The 21,657-nt window shown below is 41.7% G+C and overlaps 2 protein-coding genes and 1 long non-coding RNA gene across 4 annotated transcripts in view; 2 read left to right on the top strand and 1 right to left on the bottom strand.

Moving 5' to 3' along the window:
* The window catches only part of Tiprl (TOR signaling pathway regulator), a 20,146-nt gene extending 14,720 nt beyond the window's left edge, over positions 1-5,426 (top strand). For both annotated transcript variants that reach the window (XM_048356415.1, XM_048356416.1), the window contains exons 5-7: positions 2,322-2,417; positions 2,746-2,808; positions 3,578-5,426. In XM_048356415.1, the coding sequence (XP_048212372.1) occupies positions 2,322-2,417; positions 2,746-2,808; positions 3,578-3,721 (303 nt within the window). In that variant the 3' untranslated portion in view covers positions 3,722-5,426. The remainder of the gene's footprint in view (positions 1-2,321; positions 2,418-2,745; positions 2,809-3,577) is intronic.
* LOC125358993 overlaps positions 1-12,480 on the bottom strand; it is a 23,945-nt gene extending 11,465 nt beyond the window's left edge. Inside the window, exon 1 of the long non-coding RNA XR_007212467.1 lies at positions 11,412-12,480. This is a non-coding gene — a long non-coding RNA (uncharacterized LOC125358993). The remainder of the gene's footprint in view (positions 1-11,411) is intronic.
* Positions 8,418-21,657, top strand: Sft2d2 (SFT2 domain containing 2). The gene is made up of 8 exons (XM_048356417.1): positions 8,418-8,579; positions 12,487-12,573; positions 12,809-12,894; positions 16,031-16,112; positions 17,602-17,640; positions 17,727-17,782; positions 20,309-20,338; positions 20,951-21,657. Exons 1-8 carry the CDS (start codon positions 8,517-8,519, stop codon positions 20,988-20,990), a joined length of 483 nt encoding a protein of 160 aa, XP_048212374.1. The 5' UTR covers positions 8,418-8,516; the 3' UTR covers positions 20,991-21,657.

Raw genomic sequence — 21,657 nt, 5'->3', positions numbered from 1 at the left:
TGACATATGGTAATTGTTTTCAAAGCCATGGTTAGGTGCTTTCCACTTAAAGCTCACTTGAGACCGTCATCTGATCAATTTTATTCCCTTAGAGCTTTTCTTGATTTAATGAAATGTACATTTTCATGCCTATAATCTTAGCTACTTGGAATGCTGAGAGCTGAGGGTCATGGTTCAAAGCCAGCCCCAAAGCACAACAGTTCATGACTCTCTATCTCCAGTTAACCAGCAAAACCTGGGCTCATGTAGTCTAGTGCCAGAAAGAGAGCCAAGAGAGTGTGAGAGCTTCAGGCACTAGTTCAAGCCCTAAAACCTGAAAAAAAAAAAAGTTATATATTCTTTCAAATAAAATCCTTATTACAGCTGAAGTGTTATCATCTCTGACATTTCATTGTGTTTTATTTTATTTTGTGCTGGTACTGGGGATTAAACTCAGGGCCTCCCTCTTTAGCTCAGCTTTTTCAGTCATAACTGGCACTCTCCTACTTGAGTCATACCTCTGCTTCTAGCATTTTGCTGATTAATTGGAGATAAGATTTTTTTTACCCAGGCTGGCTTTGAACCTCAATCTTCAAGTCTCAATCTCCTGAGTAACTAGCACTAAGTGTTTGCCACCTGTGCCTGATTTCCTTGACTTTGTTAAGCAGATTTGTATACTTTTTCTGAGTGCTTATTGAACTTTTATTACAGCAGCTACATACAGCATCATTTTATCAGTTTCGCTGGTAAATTTTTGAATGTTGTAATTTTCTCATTTATATAAATCCTAAGACCTATTGTAGTTAAAACTTGATTTCTTTCTTTTTTTTTTTTAGTACTGGGATACTCTGCTTCATACTTGTCTACCACTTGAGCCATACTTATAGCCCTAAAATTGATGTTTATTAAAAAATAATTATTAAATCATTAAGCTTTTTTTCTTTTTGTTCCTAGGTCTTAATTCAAGGCCTAGCCACTGTCACTTAGCTTTTCCTTTCTTTCTTTCCCTCAAGGTGAGAACTCTTACCACTTTGAGCCACAGTTCTACTTCTAGCTTTTTGGTAGCTTATTGGAGATAAAGAGTTTCAAGAAGTTTCCTGCACAGGCTGGCTTCAAACCACAATTCTCAGATCTCTGTTTCTTGAGTAGCTAGGATTACAGGTGTGAGCCACCGATGCCCAGCTCCCTTAGCATTTTTGCTCAATTTTAACTCTCTACCACTTGAACCACAGCTCTATTTCCTGCTTTTTGGTGGTTAATTGGAGACGAGAGTCTCACAGACTTTCCTGCCCCAGCTGGCTTTGAACGAAGGTCCTTAGATCTGATGCTTCTGAGTAGGTAGAATTACAGTCATGAGCCACAGTGCCTGACAGCATATTCTTTTTAAATATCAAAATACCTCATACTTCCTCCAGCTCTTCTCTCCCTGCCATTAAGACCTACCTTCTTACTTTTAACTAAATGTGGTTTTCTTCGGTAGTTACAATGGGAAAACATGGGAGTTTGTAGATGTGCAACAGATGAAAGATGTTAGAAATGGTATAGTATTGTGATAAACTAGTCTTTGGTGATATGAAATAGTGCCTAATTGGATAAGAACATACTATTTAAAGTCTCTTGCCTTTATTGTATGTAAAGTGAATAGAAGTGAGTAGCAACAAAGAAGTGGTTCTTTCATTTTAATTTTACTACTGTTGACCTATACTATCAATCCAATCATTAAAAGATATGAACATTACATTTTTTACATGAATTGAGTATGTTTTGAATCTTAAATTTCAATATATTTTGACCCAGAAAATAATACTTTTACTTCAGGAAACTGAAATCATGATGTTAAGTAATTTGAACAGGTTTTGAGGTTAGAGCTAGGCCATGTAATTCAGAGGTTGTATATACAGATGATCTTTGATTTGGAATGGGTCAACTTAGGATTTTGGCTTTATGATGATGTAAAAGTGACATACCTTTAGTAGAAACTGTATTTTGAATTTTGATATTCTCTCAGGCTAGCATTGTGGAGAGGTGCGCTCATGATGCTGGACAGTGTACCTCAGCTTTCATTCAGCTGCATGATCATTGGGTAAACTACTAATACTTTAGCATATGTTGTGTTTCTAAGTGAGGTTATTCAGGAGATTAAGTGTAATAAATACACTTTCTAATTATATATTTCAACTTGTTATAGATTTATTTGGGCAGTAACCTTATCATAAATCAATGTGTATTTATACTGTTAACTTAGTCTTATTGTAGTGTTTTTTCAAAAATGATTTTTCTTTTAGAACAATAATAAAGTTTTCAATTTTCACTTAAATGTTAATATAATTTTTTTTTTTCAGAGAGTAATGCCTTCTAGCTTTTTTCTACTATTGCGGTTTTTCTTGCGAATTGATGGGGTGCTTATCAGAATGAATGACACGAGGCTTTACCATGAGGTATTTACCTAATGCAATGGATTGACACTGGGCCTGCTTGTTTTCAGAATGAGACTTTGAAATTCAGTAATGCTTGGTATTAGGTAAAAGTGTTAAAAATTTGTAATCTTGAGTTTTTCAGCTTACTGTTGACTGTACACTGTTGTCAAATAGTACATGTTTTAAGAGTGGAGTGTTTAAATTGATTCATAAAAAATTCTCCATAGATTCATAGTAGTCTCTCCTGAATGAATTTTTAACTTTTAATTTTACATAGAATGAGGAATTAGAAAAGTTTTTATAAGTTAATATAAATTCATTTATTGCAACTTTTTTATTTTTAAATTAGGCTGACAAGACCTACATGCTACGAGAATATACATCACGAGAAAGCAAAATTGCTAATTTAATGGTAAATATTTAAATTTATTTTTTAGAAGTTGGGTTACATTTCAATCCCACCCATTCACTTCAATTTATATCTGTAAATTCATTCATTTATAGAGCTCTATTGGGTAAATCTACAAAAGTGTTAACTTTTCTGTTTGTCTCAATCATGAGGATATCAGGAGTAGTTAGCCTCTTACTATTTATTTCTTGGATATATTTGGTTTAAAAAAGTCACTCATTTAATAGACTATGCACTGGGCTGTTACTGAAGACCAGTGCTTTCAGGTTACTAAAGGATCATGAACCAGATATTTGATCAGATGTGTTAAATTGTTACATTTGTGGCAGCATTTATAAATTACATAACCCTGTGATCTTTTTTTTTTTTTTTTGGCCAGTCCTGGGGCTTGGACTCAGGGCCTGAGCACTGTCCCTGGCTTCTTTTTGCTCAAGGCTAGCACTTTGCCACTTGAGCCACAGCGCCACTTCTGGCCATTTTCTGTATATGTGGTGCTGGGGAATTGAACCAGGGCTTCATGTACAGGAGACAAGCAGTCTTGCCACTAGGCCATATCCCCAGCCTGACCCTGTGATCTTTGATAATTAGTAGCAAAATTGAATGATTGAGAGACAGGAAATATTGGTTATTTCTAGGAGCACTTAATGATGTTCTGTATATTCAGGTATTTCACTTGATTTGGAAATTGGTATGCTTTATGAATGCTTGAACCAGAATATTAAAAAAAATCAATGCTATAATTAAGTATATACTAATATGATTTATTTTCTAGCATCTTCCACCTGCCCTCTTCACGGAACCTAATGAAATATCACAGTATTTACCAATAAAGGAGGCAGTTTGTGAGAAGCTAATATTTCCAGAAAGAGTTGACCTTAATCCTTCAGACTCACAAGAAAGTACACCCGTGGAATAGGATGTGATATGACATGTTTTCACTGTGGAATCTGACTGGACATGTTGGCTATTGTAGGAGGCATTTTTGTTATGAGCATTAATTACCTTGCTTATGTACAGACTTTCTGTAGCCTTAAAGGAAATGAAAATAAAAGGTTGTAGGCAGGTTCTATACAACTGCTGTTTGTACTGTCTATCTTCAAATTCATAATCCAGATTTGTATGTTGTAGAGTTAAATTTGGATTCCTAAATTATCACAAGGTATGACCTCAGCAGTAGTGATGTGTACATGTCTCATGAGCTATGGACCTAATATGCATCCATTATGAAACACTGTCTTCAACTGTAAAGAGGCTAATTTAAATAAGTTGCAATACCTTGTGACTTTCATAGGATTCCTGACTGTGCATGTTGATTTACTGGCTCTTCATTTTGGGCTTTCTGATATTCACACTTGTGGAGAGTTGTGACTTGTTAGGAAATTAATCTTACGGTTGGTTTAATGATCTTTACTCAGAAAAACTTAAAAATGTATTATACCTAATTTTAAGTTTAACCGTGAAATTTAAAGCAAGTTTGAGAAATAGAACTAAGAAACCCAAGTGTTTTGGGAAAGTTAGGCCTGGAAAGTTGGACAGAATTTCCTAGGGTATCAGAGCTGTCTTTCCTCCCTCTTTTCAGTATGAGGCCTTGATAATACAGTATAAAAAGAAAATTTCAAATAATCTGGTTATTTTGATGATGACCATTTAAAATTTTTATATTTTCTACCTTTCTAGATGGGCTTCATAAAGTGGAAAATATATAAGCATCAATCAAGTAAAGAAGTAAATTCTTAAGTAACTTTTTTTAAAGAACAAGGAGGTAATTACCTCTTTGTTCAGAATTGAAAAAACTTATATTTCCACTTGATTGGTAAGCCATTAAATAAGAATATCTCATTGAAAGTAGTAGCAAAGCCCTTCAGATATTAGCCTGAAGATAAATTTCAGTGAAAAAAATACATTTGGATATTCATCAGTGCCCAAACTTTGGTATATAGTTGTGAGCCAAACAGGCAGGGTATATCTTATTAGCTAAATTTGGTCACTGATAGCTTTAGTATTTGTCTGCCTTCTCCATTTCCTCCAAAGTATAGGAAATTAGAATTTTTGTTGTTCATTGTATATTAAATATACCTGTATTTAAAGTTTTCTGTTAGGATAGGAAGTGTGATGATGTGTATGCATGTATGTATATATGGGTATATATATATATATATACACACACACACATAAATACATTTTACTCAGCTTTCTGCTTTTTTTTTAATTTGCCATGCAGATTTAAATAGAGCAGAGACTATTCATGCAGATTATAAGAAATGAAAAACATGTAAGACTTCATTAATTGGTGTTTCTGGGCAATGTATGCTATGTGTATATGTTTGTGTATACACATGTATTTTTAAAACTTGGTTGATTTAAATGTCTTGGTTTTCAAGTAGTCTTAGATTACTTATTTTGATAATGCATTGCTAAACATTGTGGAAACTTAAAAGAATTGCATTTTTTTTAAAGAGTGTAGATGGTGGTTAGGATGAGTATACTTCTGAAATTTTCATTAGTTTTACTCCCATGGGGGAATACCAAGAAAATGTATTTGGCCATTGCTAAATATGACATATACCATTTTATATTTATTTGTTGCAATGTCTTTTGTAAGAATAAAAATGAGGAATTAATTACTGATCTTTGTTTTGATTTTTTAATTTAATTCAGCTTTTCTTCATTGAAGTAGATTGGTTTGGGGTATATCTTTCTCATTTGTTCATTATGTTTTGAACATATAGACAAATTCTCCATGCAGACTAAACTGTAAATGAAAATTGGACAGGTAGTTTACCTCTGGGCTCTTATCCCTTTTCCTTTTCTGTTCCCCACTACTTCTATGGATATTTTAATTAGCCAATAATTTCTTTATGTTGGAATAAGGTTTTCTGTTTTTGAAAACGTGAACCTGTTGTATGTCATTCTTTTCGCTTTGAGTACTATGTGTTCAGCATCTAAGATTTCAGTGATGAGAATATGTAGTATAGTTAACCTTCCATATGCATGGGTTCTACACATGAGAATTCAACCAACCATGGATCAAAAAAATACTTGAGGGGCTGGGAATATGGCCTAGTGGCAAGAGTGCTTGCCTCCTACACATGAAACTCTTGGTTCAATTCCCCAGCACCACATATGTGGAAAACGGCCAGAAGGGGCGCTGTGGCTCAGGTGGCAGAGTGCTAGCCTTGAGCGGGAAGAAGCCAGGGATGGTGCTCAGGCCCTGAGTCCAAGGCCCAGGACTGGCCAAAAAATAAAAAAATAAACTTGAGAAAAAACACATCTGGGGCTGGGGATATAGCCTAGTGGCAAGAGTGCCTGCCTCGGATACACGAGGCCTTAGGTTCGATTCCCCAGCACCACATATACAGAAAACGGCCAGAAGCGGCGCTGTGGCTCAAGTGGCAGAGTGCTAGCCTTGAGCGGGAAGAAGCCAGGGACAGTGCTCAGGCCCTGAGTCCAAGGCCCACGACTGGCCAAAAAAAAACCACATCTGTACTGGACTTACCTTGTCATTCTTTCATGAACAATACAATTTAACCACTCTTACGTTACATTTACATTAAGTATTATAAAAATTTTGAGAAGATTTAAAGAATATGTGAGGTCATTTCTGTGACATTTTATATAGTGAATTTGAACATCTGTAGAATTTGGTGTCTTAGAGGAGAAAGGATCCTGTGTATCCAGTCCCAGTGAATACTGAGGGGCAATAACTTTGTTTCCAGAGGACTAAAGTCTAATGGAGGAGACAAAAATAATTATAAAATCTACTGAGTGTAGTGGTGGAAATAGTAATGACAGGAGAAAAAAAATCAACTTTAGTAGAGGTAATAATTCTGTTTTGGAAGATGCAGAAAAAATTGAACTTGTTGCCAATTTAACAAGGAGAAAACACTAGGCAGTCTACAAACTTACTGCCTTTCTTCAGCAAATCACTAAGCAAACAAGTAAACTAAATTCCAAAGAGTAATAATTCCTCCAAGAAGAGGACATATAGTGTCATCTTCAGAAGAACTCTAAAAGGTGGCCACAGTAGAAGCAGATAAGAAAATAGCAGAAATTTAAAATTCTTATGTTGGCCCAGACTATCAGTTTAGAATAGCAGAAAGGCTCAAGGGGACTTAGACACTCACAAGTTCTGTCTGAAGGACCAGGGACCTACACTTGATCTTCACAACTAAGATTGGAGCAGGACAGAAGGCCACCATATTCTGGCCAGTAGTTCTGCCATGTGGGAGATAGATTTAAAAAAAAAATAATTCCTGCCCACTTTTCTCAGGTGTTTCTTAGGGTGTTGTAGAGAGAAGCAACAACCCTACTACCCCTACCCCAGGCAAAAATCCATTGCTTCTGAGAAAAAGCACTGGTAATACATCGGTTTCTGGGGAAAGGGAGGGAAATTTCTTCCCTTTGAACAAAGAATCGCTGGTAGAGAAGGAACAAAACTTGTCTGACTTTGGATGAGGTACTATGAAATAATCTGGCCCTAAAACCCCACTTGTGTAACCAGTTATGCTGCTACTAGAGGTGGGGTCATGAATCATAAAGTAGTTTGGCTCTTGGGAAATGAGGAAGGAATGTTAAACTATATGAGGGGAAGTCTGAAACAAGACAAACAGAAGTAGTCAAGGCCAATTTTGTTTCTACTATGAATTTAGTGACAAGGAACCAGTCTTGTTGGGAAAACAGGAAGAGTATGCAGACATGCAGGAATCTCTGAAAGTTTAGAGTGGGATTCAAAAATCCTGTTTGCCAGTCAGTGTCAGTGGTTCATATCTGTAATCCCTTCCTGGAGACTGAAATCTGAGGAGGGATGTTCGAAGTCGGACCTGGCAGGAATGTCCATGAGGCTCATCAATCAATCAGCAGAAAGGTGGAAATAGAGCTCTGGCTTAAACGGCAAGAGTGCTAACTACCCATGAGCAAAAAAAGCTCATGGACAGTTTCCTGGCCCTGAAGAACCACCTCTTGACTGGAATAAATAGGGTTTGGGGCAAATCCCTTAGTAGCTTCTCACAGACCTACGTTCTTGGTAATATTCAAATTTTCCCCATTACAGACACGCATCCTCAAACTTCCTCAAATGTTCTGTGTTAAAGGAGGTGCAATTGATCTGATAACCTGTGGATCTCTGTCTCCTCTTTCCTTCTCCCCTCTCCCACCCACCCAGTAAAACAAACGATTCACCAAGTTCAAAACAATTTACAATTCCTTTCCCTTCAGGTAAATTCTAATGTGTTCCTTGCTTTTGCCCAAATCATATCTTTCCCATGCATTTTCGGCCAGATTTACAGCAATAGTACATATATAATAGAAACATATGTATACTATTTATCACATTTCCCCATGGCACCTTAGATTGCAAGTACAACCAGTCACAAGTGAATTAGCCACAGCACTGGTTCACAAGTCTGCACAAGGCTTCACGATCTGGCTTGGAACGCAGCGCCACATCGACACAAGGCCGGGGTCTGGCAACTCTGGCTCTATTAATCCAAATTTTCAGAAGGCGCGGTCCGGCTGGAGCCCGGCCGAGGGTCGGGGCGCGGCGGGGCGGGGCCCGCGCGGGGCATGCCGGGCTGCCAGGTGGGCAGGAACCTGGGCGGGGCGCGCTGTGGTTGGCGGCGGCCGCGGGGGGCCGAGCCGCCCGGAAGCGCCCTGGACCCAGCGAGCGCAACTGGTGGCCGCCGGGGCCGGAGCCGGTGGGAACCAGGGACAGCATGGACAAGCTGAAGAAGGTGCTGAGCGGACAGGACACCGAGGACCGGAGCGGCCTGTCTGAGGTGAGCGCGCCCCCTGGCCCTCGCGTCCCCGGGCGTCGAGTGCTGCGAACTCGGGGGACGGGGGAAGGAGGAGGTGGCGACTCGGGGCCTGCTGGTGCGGGACTTCCAGGATTTCTTGGAGAGCAGCTCGGGGCCCTCTTCGGTCTGTCGTGCCAGGCTCGGGCGGGTTCCGCCACAGGTGCGCAGCCCAGGCTCTGTGCTCGGAGCCCTCGGTCCCTGGACCTCCCCTGCCCGGCGCCCCTTCCGTGTCCCATCCCATCCCAGCTGTAAGGCCGGGACCAAGTTGGTAGTGAAACTCCGGCCGTGCCCTCGACGGGACAGAGACCCGGCCCAGCGGCCTGTCCCGCAGGCCAGGCGGGGGTCTCCCAGGCGGGTCGCGCGGGGCCTCGCAGCGTCCCCGGCCCACCGCCCACCCGGCCGAGTCTGGGTCTCCGCCGGGCTTAGGGGGGCTGGTGTGCCGCGTCCATCCCACCTTGTGCGCTTCGCCCGGGGTAAAACTCTCCTCCTGCGGCCTGGGACCTAGCAGGCCTTGTTTCTGAATTCACCTGCCCCCACCTGGACTCTGTAGACCCCCAGCTCTCAAGACATTGCCTGCCTGCTTTTTTTTTTAAAAATTTTTAAAATTAGAAACAAGCTTGTTTATGGAGCGGAAACCTGCCACTAACCCCTCCCCCAGCATTTTGCTTTTATTTTTCCTTCCGGAGTGCAAAAACAACTTAATTATTTTTCGTGTATTTTTCAGCCTCAGTTTCTACATCTATGAAAAGGAGGGTGTTGAGCAAGAGGCCTCTTTCAGCTGGAAACCTGAGTTTCCCTGCAATCATTGTGACTCATGTTATCAGCAGGCCGCTTGTAACTGCCCTTGTCGTTGATTTTCCTGTGTTGGATAAAATGAAGAGCTTCGGTGTTTTGTACGCTCAGACACATTATATCTGTTTTGAAAGGAGCAGGGGCTTCTCTCTTATAAAATACTGCTATCAGTTTCCTCTTTTAGAGTGAGATTCCTGTTTCTGTGCATTGTTGTGGTGTTTCCGCAGTTTTGAACTTTTGGGGACATTTTGTGGATGACAGACTTTGTTTCAGGGATGTTTTGGTTTAATTTTCACTTATTCAGGCAGGACTTCCTTTGAAATACTGGTGCTAATGAGACCACATTTTCATTTTCCATGGTTTTGAGGCTGGCAAAGCAGGAGGATTTGGTGGTAAAATTCCTGTTTTATGTGGTAAGCTGGATGAGGTGGCCTTAAAAAAAAATCTCTTCAAATTGGATGACATAATCTTTAAAAGGTTACTAAGAGATCTTTAATTTTTAAAAATTACTACTTAATACCAACCATAAAAGCATGAGTAGTTCTATTCCTCCTACTTCTTGTAGGTACCTATAAAGTTTGCGTGACAGGGTCAAATCATAAACAGCCTCATGGTTTTCTAATTGACCCCTTGTGCTTGTAAACACACACCTTAAAGTCTGGTTTCAATGGATGTCTTATTGAAAGGATAGACTGTTGTTCCCTGTGTGGATTCTCAGGAGAAGGAGGAAGTTTGAATGGTATCTGATCACGGGGCACAGAAATAAGCAGCATGCCTGTCTTGCCTTCTTCTGGTAACTAATCATGTATCCCCAATAATCCTCAGTTTTACTTCTTGGCAGTAGACTTTCTTCCCTCCACATCCTGGAGTGAAAGGGGCCTTTGTGCATGACTGCCAAGCAGACAGCTTTTGAACATACTGCCTACCAAGTCTGTCCAGGGGCTGTTTTTGCTAGCCTTGAGTTTGAAAAAAAAAAATCTGTGCCCTGGCCTAGCTTTCAGTAACTAGGATTTAGAGAAACATTTTATGTCTGTTGAGTTCCATTTCCTAAATTGGCAAAAAGGAATGTTTTGCTTTCATTGAGTCCAGTTGGAAGAAATGGAAAGTAGCTTCTGCTTTCCCTGATCACATGTAAAAGAGCCTGTAACCATACAAATAGTGGAAAAACACAGTGGTGAAATTATTCAGTTACCTGCTTCCCACCTCATTTTGACCAAAAAGGTAAACATTTAGATGGCTTCAGCTTGTAGAACCAAAGTGTCACATTTCTTTCTGAAGGTAGAATAGTTTGGTGGAACTGTTTCTCCTTGCCAGTGATGTTTTGTTTTGTTTTTAACCAGGGTTGAATCTCACTGTCCTGTTGAGATGAGTCAAGGACAATTCAGATTTGATACTTAACCTTATGGTTTATCTTCTTTAAAGAAAAACAACAAAAACAGGTAGTCTTTGTGAATATTCCTATTGATGCAAAGTAGAGCACAGAAATCCAGTCTTGTATAAATCCAGTCCAGGCCTGCTGCCACTCCTTTCTCCCTCCATGGGGCTCTGTTTCCCTTTCTATCCCCGCAAGGAAGTTCTTTGGTTCTTGCAGGAGTAGGAATAGTAACTTTGCATTCTCATCTGCCCTTGGTGGGAAATTACATGAGCTAAAAGAGGTCTAACTCCCAATGGCTGTGGCTCAGGAAAGCCTGGAAACAGCATCCCCTGGATCATTTTGGCACCAGAGAGACCAACTCTTCACAGAGGCCAGATGGCTCAACTTATGGCATTTTAACATGGCTCCCTGGTGCGTGTCTTATCTCACCCCCACTCATCTTTATTTTTGTGGTGCTGATGATTGAACCCAGGACCTTGCATGTGCTAGGCAAGCAGGCTACCACTAAGCCTATTCTCAGTCCATCTCATTCCTAACTGTGCCTCCTGAATGGGGTCCTTCTGCGTCACAAGTTTCTGTATCTGCTGTTGTAGTACTGTAAGCCTAACTATGGGAGTGTGAAGAGAACCTTTTGATGACCTAAATACTTTCTTCCTTGTGCTGCAGTATCTGCCACACCTGGGGAACTTTTGGTCTTTGTCTTCAAGTTTCTGGTTTGATGGGTTGAAAACAGGTCCCTGAGCTTGGGGTCAGTTCTTGCTAGTGACACTTGTAGCCTCTGCATAGTACCTTCCTCTATCAGAAGGGTAGAAAGGTGGTGATCAACTTTGACCACTTTGTCTGGAGACTGTACTGCCTGTATAAGGGGGCCCTGTGTAAACAAATACTGGGCCTGGCTGCCCCACTTGGCTTTGTTCCTCAGTGGCAGCTGCTTTTGTCCATCTGGGGGCAGCTGGGCCCTTGTGGATCAAGTAGCCTAGGCAGGGCTCTCATGCAGAGACTTGATTGCCCTTTTTGACATGGAGAAAGAACCTCTTCAAACTGCTCATGGGCTTTCAGAAGGTTAGTAAGAATTTTTCTGGAAATCTCAGCCTCCCTTGAACTTTGTTAAGAGGAAGCACTAATCATGATATCAGAGAACCCGGATGAACAGAGCAGTAATTAATTAACTAGGAACTGTCTGACCCTTGGGTGATTTGGCTGAGGAGAACATCTGACTGGGGGCAAGTAGTCGGGATGAATCCTGGTAAGGATGGCAGCCTTCTCCCTCTAGGATCCCAGAAATGCCACAGAGCTGCATCTAGGCTGGATGGCCAGTGTTCCCCACTGCCTGAGTGCAGGAATCTTGTCTTTTTCCTCTGTGGTTCTGGCTCTGCCCAGTTGGAGCTCTGCTTTTCCAGTTTCCTCACTCTGCCTGGGTTGTGGAATAGCCTTGGGTTGATTTGCTGCCTTGTTTCCTTGCATGTGCTGGAGGCAGGAAGCCTCCGCCTTTGGAGATACCCAGCATCGTTTCTCGCCTTTGGAGAGGAGATTCAGGTTAGAGCTTAACAACTCTCCAGCATTGCTGAATGTGATGACTTCTCGGTAGCTATCAGCATGTAGGACTCTGGTCTCTGCTTTCCCCAATACAGATTGACAACACTTCTAAATATAATTGTGTGCTTCCTTTGTTTGGGTTACATGTGCATATGCATATATGTAATCACTGTTTTGAAATTTCAGGTTGTTGAGGCATCTTCATTAAGCTGGGGGACCAGAATAAAGGGCTTCATTGCATGTTTTGCTGTGGGAATTCTCTTCTCCCTGCTGGTAAGATTTCTTTCCATGTTCTGTCTTTTCCCCCTACTCTTCTTTGAAATCTCCTCTCCCTTCTGCTCACCTCTTTTCCCCTTTTGCCTTTCCCTGAGATGGCATGGGTGAGAGGGAGATGGGGAGGTGGGGAGGGCAGCAGGCTCCTCAGGGCTCCTTCCATGAGCTCCTGGTTGGTAACGGGTGGGAAGGGTTGTTGTGCTCGTGTGCAAACATGCTGTGCTTTCACTTTCAGGGTACCCTTCTGCTGTGGGTGCCCAGGAAAGGGCTCCTCCTCTTCGCAGTGTTTTACACATTTGGTAACATCGCATCAATTGGGAGGTAATCATTTTAACAAATCTAACCTTGGCCATTCATGTGATGGGAAAATGGATATGGTGGCTCTGGTAGTTTTAAGATTTAGAGAGGAGAGGAGAGAGATTGTTGGAATTTATCACATTATTATATATCATGTTATTTCGAGACATATCTTAGTTTATCTTTCAGGCATCTGAATGATTTCTCCAAGGTTCCCAACATAACTGTACCCAGTGTTAGAACTTTACCGCTGTCAGAGACTGGGGTATAAAAGGGTTTACCAGGCCTTGGCTGTATGTGGAACTAGTTATTTAGCCTCAGACCTTTCTAGACCTTAGTGTTCTCTGCTATGGCAGGGCATCTGATGGGGTGGGTAGTCATTCTGCATACTGCAGATACATAGATACTCCAGATCAACTACATTCACTCTGCAGCTGACCACCCCAGTCCCACTTCCAACTGGTCATGCTGGCCTTGCTTCTACAGAATGGCCTGCTTGGTGTCCTTTCCCCCACCTTCACCCTTTCTTTGAATCTGTAATGGCTTTACAGAGGAGAGGGTCCTAGAGGTCCAAGTTCCTCTGCCTCTCATGATTCTTCACCAAGGCTTGGAGTTAACTTCTCTTACCTGGCTCCTTCCTGTTTGTCCCTGTCATGACACTAAGTAAACCTAGGTCATACAGAACTGGGTCATACAGAGCTAGGGCTTTAAATACAATAAGTACAATTTGATCTCTGTTCCATTGGAGCTCAGTGATCAGCCAGGCAGGCAAACATAAACTGATGACACAGCAGGATGTAGAAAGTGAAGCTGGGGGAGAATCAGGGAGGGTTTCCTAGAGAAGGTGGGTATCTGAGCCTGCTCCTGGGTTTGGCACATATACCTTTCACCTGAACCGTTGCAGTATGCCTCTGCGGGGTGTCTTGGCCTCCTTTGTTGTCCCTCTCCAAGCCAGTTTCCCCTGAGCTCCAAAGCCATTCCTATATAGCCCCTCAAGTGGCTCCCAATTTCCTCTACTGATGGAATCCAAACTCCTCATGTGAGAGCCGTTGAGATTTGGTTTCACTCAGCTCCTCCTCAGCTAGGCTCCACTTCTCAAATTTCTCCAAACATCTTTGTGCTTTTACTTGAGCTCTTCTCTCTGCCTGTAGTACTGCCACTTATCTCCTTCACCTATATGGTAGATAATACCTGGCTCAAAGCTATCTCTAGTGTGACAATTTCCTGGATTACTTCTTCTATCTCTCATGTATATACTGATATGACAGCACAGGGAGCACACCGACTTGCTAGAGTCTTCTCACAAGGGTTGTACTTGTGTCTTACCTGCCCCTAGCAATGTGTCTGGCTGGAGGAGTAAAACCGATTTGAATGCTTGACACTGGTCACCTTTTTTAAGCTGAATTTATTCATGTGTGTGCCAGTAGTGATGTTAGTCCTTAGAGATGTCTAAGGGTGCTGCTAAACCTTTCTCAAATAGTCACTTTGGGGAACTTTTGCTCTGGGAAGACTATGTAGATTAAATGTATGGTCTAGACTGAGCATAATTATGTGGGTATATGGCTTAGTCTAAAAGAGCCCTTTAGCAAATCTTTATGGGGCAGACTCTTCAGAGCACTGTAGAGGAAAGTAAAAGTAAATTATTTCCTGAGTATTACAGGAAACTGTGGCTTTACCTATAGTCATTTTATATATGTGTAAGGAGATTATATGTGTGTGTATGTATGTATGTATGAATACTTATGCGTATATACACACATAACCTTGGTGATGGTTCTGGTGTTTGAACTCAGGGTTCTGTGCTTACTAGGGGGGTGTTCCACTACTTGAACCATACCTCCAATCCTTTGTTATATTTTTATATATGCTATATTTAATTTTTAGGACTGGCCTTGGCTATTGCTTCTTCATTCCCTATTGGTTACAGAGATCTACTTAGACACTTGAGTTGAGAAAGCAGTCTCGAATTCAAGTTGTGGCTTCTTGGCACTTCAAAGGGAGGCTGACTTGTTCACAGTTGTTTGTTGTTATTGTTTTTATTGAATGCTGACTAGCCACTGTCATCTTATGGTTGGCTTGTATTAAATAAATATTAGCTGTAAGGAGATAACACTATATTGATACCATGTGGGCATGTCCTTGGGACTCAGGCCACAAGACCTGGCCCTGGCACTTGACGGCCATGAGGGTCTGTTGCACTTTTGACCCCTCTACTCACCAGCCAGTTTCTTTCAGTCCTACAGAAGGTATGCTAGCGGTGTCTTTCAGAATAGAGTTGGGGTGGTTGGCTCTTGTGACCCTATATGATCATGACTACATAAATGAGCCTTTCTGAGATTTATTTTTATGTCCCTTAAATACATGTAATATCGATTTCAGAGTTGTTGGGAATAATGTATATAATATCTGCCAGTTAGCAGACATTCAACAAATAACATGATCATCACTAATATTATTTCCTGGGGATATGTAAGAAAATGAAATGTTAAAACTTTTAACATAACCAACCTAAGCCTGTAAGGTATAGTATGGTATTTTCTTTTAAAAAAATATATGATTGGTTTGTTTTATAGGTTGATCAGCCTTTCTCAGAGGGGTCATCTAGCTTAATGGTATGAGTGTGGTATAGTGCCAAATCACACGCCCTTTTAGGTTCTTCTTTTTTTTTTTTTTTTTGGCCAGTCCTGGGGCTTGGACTCAGGGCCTGAGCACTGTCCCTGGCTTCTTTTTGCTCAAGGCTAGCACTCTGCCACTTGAGCCACAGCGCCACTTCTGGTTGTTTTCTGTATCTGTGGTGCTGGGGAATTGAACCCAGAGCCTCCTGTATACGAGGCAAGCACTCTTGCCACTAGGCCATATACCCAGCCCCTCACATGCCCTTTTAGCCTACCTCTGTTGTTTACTGGCTGGGTGCCCTTTGGTCCATAAGCCTTTGGGCTTCAGTTTTTCTCCTGTCCAAGGTAAGTATGATAATTATTGCTACCCTCTAGGTCCTTGAGAGCAATGTACAAAGCACATAAGCACAGAACTAGACATAGTAAGAGCTGCTCAAATATTTGCAGCTATTCCTACTATTGTTGCCACAGGAAACCTTGGGGAGTTGGCTTGGTGTACCACATATGATTCTGTTCTGAATGGCTTATGTGTGTTTACCTCTTAGCACCGTCTTCCTCATGGGACCTTTGAAACAGCTGAAGCGTATGTTTGAGCCTACACGTCTCATTGCAACTATTCTGGTGCTGGTATGTTTTGGTTTTCAGCTGAACTTCTCACCAGCAAATTTCTTTTCTTCCCTCCCTGGGATTGAACCCAGGGCCTTGCACATGCTAGGCAAGCACTGTACCACTAAGCTGTATTCTCAACCCTTTTTTGGTTGGGCTAGGGTAATGCTATGTATCAGGCCAGTCTTGACTTTGAAATCCTCCTGCCTCAGCCTCCTGAATGTCAGGACCAGCTGGGAGTTTTATTTCCATTGACCCAAAATACCTCTCCTTTTGACTTTTTTTTTTTTTGCCAGTCCTGGGGCTTGGACTCAGGGCCTGAGCACTGTTTCTGGCTTCTTTTTGCTCAATGCTAGCACTCTGCCACTGGAGCCACAGCGCCACTTCTGGCCGTTTTCTATATTTGTGGTGCTGGGGAATCAAACCCAGGGCTTCATATATATATGAGGCAAGCACTCTTGCCACTAGGCCAGCCCCCTCCTTATGATTTTTTTGATGTGGCCATCAAAATCTCAAACTGGTGGCTCATGCCTATTACCGAGCTACTCAAGAGGCTGAGATCTTAGGATAACAGTTCAAAACCACCAGGGTCAGAAAAAAAAAGTGAGATTCATCTCCAATTAACCAACAGAAATCTGGAAGTGGTAGAGCACCAGCCTTGAGCAGTAAAGTTCGGGGACAGTGCCCAAGCCCTGAATTCAAGCCCCAGGACTGTACACACAAGTCATTCCAGACCACTTTCTCTTGACTCCTGATCTCATATTCTGTTACAACATGGATGACCAGATCAGCACACTTCTCTTATTAATTTCACTTATAGACATCTCATTTGCTTAAATAGGTAAGTTTTGTAAAACATGACCATATTTGCTTATTTATTGTCCTTGGGAGCACCAGGCACAGTGCTAGGCACAGAAAACGTTTAGGAGTTACTGATGAAATAGGTACTGTTATGGAGATGAAAGGTTGGGACTGCTAAGTGGATTACTGCCCCTTAAGTAGATGGCCTGGATCAGTCTCTTGTGGAAAAAGCTTTCTAAGAAAGGACTTAGGAAAAGGCTTAGGTGACATGTAAACAGATAACTGGCTCCTGATTGTGAGATTGGCATCTCATGTTGACCTTTGTCCTCACACTCCCTCCTATTTCAGAGATTGGTGTTTTGCAAGATTTAAACTACACAGGTTTGTGTGTGAAGCTCTGTGTTTGAATGAAAAGATGGATGGGTGAATGGGTGGGTCAGAAGAATGCTTGGCAATAAGAGAAGCATCTTTTCCTTTTCAATCTTGGTGCCTGATCTGATTTCTTGGAGATTTTATACTTCTGCCAAATGTGGACACTTATATGGGTTAACTGCTTTGAAATGAAGGATGCAGGGGGTTGCTATGTTAATCACAGAATCTGAACACTGCAGCCTAACAGGAATTGCTGTGAGTTTGTCAAGAATAATAAGTCTTGATAGGTTTTCTTCATTATTATCATATTAATTAAATTTTTCACTTCTCCTCCTAGGTGTGTTTTGTACTAACACTGTGTTCTGCCTTTTGGTGGGTAAGTGTAGTCTGTTAAGTTCTGTAACTTTTTGGTTCCTGCCCAGTGTCACATACTTTCCCATGACTATATCATCTTTCTTTCAGGGCAATAAGGGACTTGCACTCATCTTCTGCATTTTGCAGTCTTTGGCCTTGACGTGGTAAGTAACCTTTGCAGTTAGCCCATTCCTGTGCAAACCTCTAACTCATGCAACAAAGGAGATAAAACCCATGTGCTATGGGTGTGAGGATTAGGAACTTACAGAAGCTCTGCCACTGAAGAATTCGCAGTCACTCAAGTGAAGTCGGGCTCCTGTACCACAGCTGACAGACTTGGCTGTTAGCCAGTGGATGGCATTAATGGTCTTGAGTGGGTCCAGGAAGCTTTTGGAGGCTGCTAAAGCATTTTTTGTTGAGCTCATACGTGGTTGGGAGATGTACAAATGTTATTAGGCCACTCATGTCCAGGAAAGACAAAGTATTATACCAACTGGTAAAATGAGTCTGTGAGTCAAACAGACATTAACAAAAAAGGAAAGTGGTAAGAAAAACAAGAATTGTTACAGTTATGATGGAATGAATCATTGAACAGAAGGGCAGAGAGGGAACTTTCTGTGGGAGATGAGGAATAGAGGCTGATGTAATGGCTGTAGGCAGCAGTCAGATTGGTGCATACATTGGAGGCCTGTTAGCTTTGAGATTTCAGCTGAAGACTAGGAAAATGTAACTCAGTGGTCAAACATAATGGAAAGGATACTGGAGACAATTTTTTTTTAAACCCATGAATTGGGGCTGGGAATGTAGCTTAGCGGTAGAGTGCTCGCCTTGCGTGCATAAAGCCCTGGGTTCGATTGCTCAGCACCACATAAACAGGAAAGGCTGGAAGTGGTGCTGTGGCTCAAGTGGTAAGAGTGCTAGCCTTGAGCAAAAAGAAGCCAGGGACAGTGCTCAGGCCCTGAGTCCAAACCCAAGGACTGGCCAAAAAAAAAAAAAAAAAAAAAAGATAGAAAAAGCCATGAATTGCTCTGTGGTTGATGGCCTTCACAAACCTGCACAGCAATCCAAGGGAGAGGGAGGTAGAATCTGTGGCGCCGCCTCAGACATTTCTGTGATACTTCCAGTGTTCAGTATAGATGTGACTGTTTTGGGGGGAAAAAAAGTCACTAGAATTTAAAGAAAAGAGAATTGTGCATGGTTTAAAGCTCCCAGGATCAGTGAACTCCTATTTGGTTAGAAATACACCTTAAAAAAAAAAAAAAAAAAAAAGCCAGTTCTGGGGCTTGAACTCAAGGCCTGGGCCCTGTTCCTGAATTTTTTGCTCAAGACTAGCACTCTACCACTGAGCCATAGCTCTCTCCTTCTGGCTTTGTGGTGGCTAAAGGGAGGTAAGGGTCTCATGGACTTTCTTGCCCAGACTGGCTTCAAACCATGATTGTCATACTTTAGTCTCCTTGGTAGCTAGGATTATAGGTGTGAGTCACTGGTGCTTGGCAGAAATGAATCTTGAGACTGTAAGCTTAACTCTCACCTCTCATTTTAGTATTTTGGACTTTTGAATAAATATGCTTTCAAACTGCCTTTTAGAATTGGCAGTTCACAAGTGAATGAGCTTGCATACTTGGAAAGCGAAAGGTATGAAGAAACATCATGATCTGGTGTTAATGACGCATATTTTGGTTGTACTACAGTGGCTGAGTTTGGTGGCTTATGTTGATATTTTTATTTTCTTCTGAGGGCAGAAACTGGTACTCATCTACATACAGCTTTTTTTTTTTGCTTCTGGATTGTAAGCCAGTTTCAAAGGGTCAGCGTTTTTATAGGTCAGATGAATGATGATGGTTCCTTTAGCCACTAGTATGTTTGATTAACTTCTGTCTTTTGTGACACACACAGCCTGGTTATTGAGAGTATTGACTTGCAGATCCTTCCTGAACTCACTGGGACTCACCAAGGGCTTGGGTTCTTGAAGCCCTCTCTCATAGATAGTCATTCCATAGTGGGAATAGAATGGGTAGTGTTTTTCTTTTTTATGTTGTCTTTTTTTTTTTTTTTTTTTTTTGGCCAGTCCTGGGCCTTGGACTCAGGGCCTGAGCACCATCCCTGGCTTCTTCCCGCTCAAGGCCTGCCACCTGAGCCACAGCGCCCCTTCTGGCCGTTTTCCATATATGTGGTGCTGGGGAATCAAACCGAGAGCTTCATGTGTAGGAGGCAAGCACTCTTGCCACTAGGCCATATTCCCAGCCCTTGTTTTTCTTTTTTAATTAGTAGAAGAGCAGAACATGTATTGCAACTGAGTCAAAGTTAAATTCTGGTTATGGTTTATAAAATGTCAGAAGACAACTGTTCTGGATTTTATTTGCAGTTCTTTCAGAATAGAGCTTCTAGGCCATCTGTGTATCTGAAATCTGCCTATTTTAGGTGCTTGCTGTTGGCTCACTTGGTAAAAGCTGAATCCCAGTGGAGCTGAGGTCCTTGGGATTATTGTCAGGGTATTTTTTCCCCCTTCTGTGGCTTCTATAGCTTTGCACATGGTAAAATTGTATGTGTACATGTGTGCACATGCTCCTAAATTAGAGAGGACAGTGGGCCCAGATAAATAAGTTTAGGTACTCTGAGAACTCAAACATTTCTGTGTAATCACTACAAATCTTTCTTTAGTTTGACATTTTGTTTGCTTTCCATTATAGGTATAGCCTATCCTTCATTCCATTTGCAAGGTAAGACTAATTCTGTATTTATTTGGAAATGCACTTTTATCATTTATAATTAGTGATGTCTTTGCATAGAGCCTTTTAGTTGGCATACCTGCCAAAATTCTTTGAGCTAAATAAGCAAACCTTATGTGACCATTTTGTCGATGATTAAGAAGTTAAGGTCACCAGTCCATTGAAGCTAATGATACGACTAAGAATATGTGGACACACATCTCCCTCCCTCCCCTAGAGATATCAGTTGTAATATAGAACACATATGCACAGTGTCACTCCTCATCTATAGTTTTGAGGTTTTATGTACTTATTTTTTATTTTAGAGGTGAACATCAGTTTAATGTCACGGCTTTTAAGCAATGGAGGAATCTCATTTCATGCTTGTTTTCTTACAGTATCACATGTGGGGAAACCTTATGAAGGGAAAGTTAGCAGGAAAGGGGCTCTGGGACTAGAACTTCCTGGTTGCAGTGTGGCTTTGGGCAGCTCTTTTATGTAGGACCCAAGTCTGACTGGCAGTCTAGGCCCTTTCCCCTCAGGAACAGGCCACTGTGGGATACTTACTTATAGGAGCCTTGAGGGGATGATGCTCCATTCATCTTTTGTGTGTTTCTTTCCTAGGGATGCTGTGAAGAAGTGTTTTGCTGTGTGTCTTGCATAGTGCACTGCCAGTGTGCAAACCTTTGGAAGGCCCTGTGGATGGAAATTGATGGACAGTTTTGTAAATATCCTCTAAACCTCTGTCTTACAGATACGTGCCTTTTATCTTACAGCAGTGTGTTGCTTGCAATTTGAACATTTGAGGATTGTCTTTGGAAGCAACTCTGCTACCAAACCCCAATGTCTGTAGCACAATATGCGATGTGTATGTCATGGAGTTGGGAATCTTCCTCCTTGGATGGTGTCCCATTGGAGTCTCGGAAATAAACACTTTGTGATATAGCAGCACAGAAGCCTCGGGAGCTGAGTCCCAGGTGGCAGCAGGCAACCCCATTAACGATTACCCAGTACAACAGTTAAGGGACAGACATTTGGGGTCATCGGGAACTTTGAGACTTGTCGCTTACCATGGAGACCATCACCACTGCCCCACACAGCGTGGACCTGCTTCTACCTTGGGGGTCTACAAATAGATGATTCTGCCTCATCTAAGTCTGTGCTGAGCCTGGCCGTGGAGTGAAGTCAAAAATAAGCACCTCTCAGTGATAGGTTGTTTCTTAATCCAGATGTGCACCCTCCATTTGTTCTGAATCATGCCTGACTATAGGATGTCCTTTTTTTTTTTTTTTAGCATTCTGGTTCAGTCTTTCTCTTCTGGGTGCAACCTC

This window comes from Perognathus longimembris, chromosome 11 (assembly GCF_023159225.1).
Source record: "Perognathus longimembris pacificus isolate PPM17 chromosome 11, ASM2315922v1, whole genome shotgun sequence".
In the NCBI taxonomy this organism is placed as follows: domain Eukaryota; kingdom Metazoa; phylum Chordata; class Mammalia; order Rodentia; family Heteromyidae; genus Perognathus; species Perognathus longimembris.
Note: the sequence above shows the minus strand (reverse complement) of the source record. Positions and strands in the feature narration are given on the sequence as shown.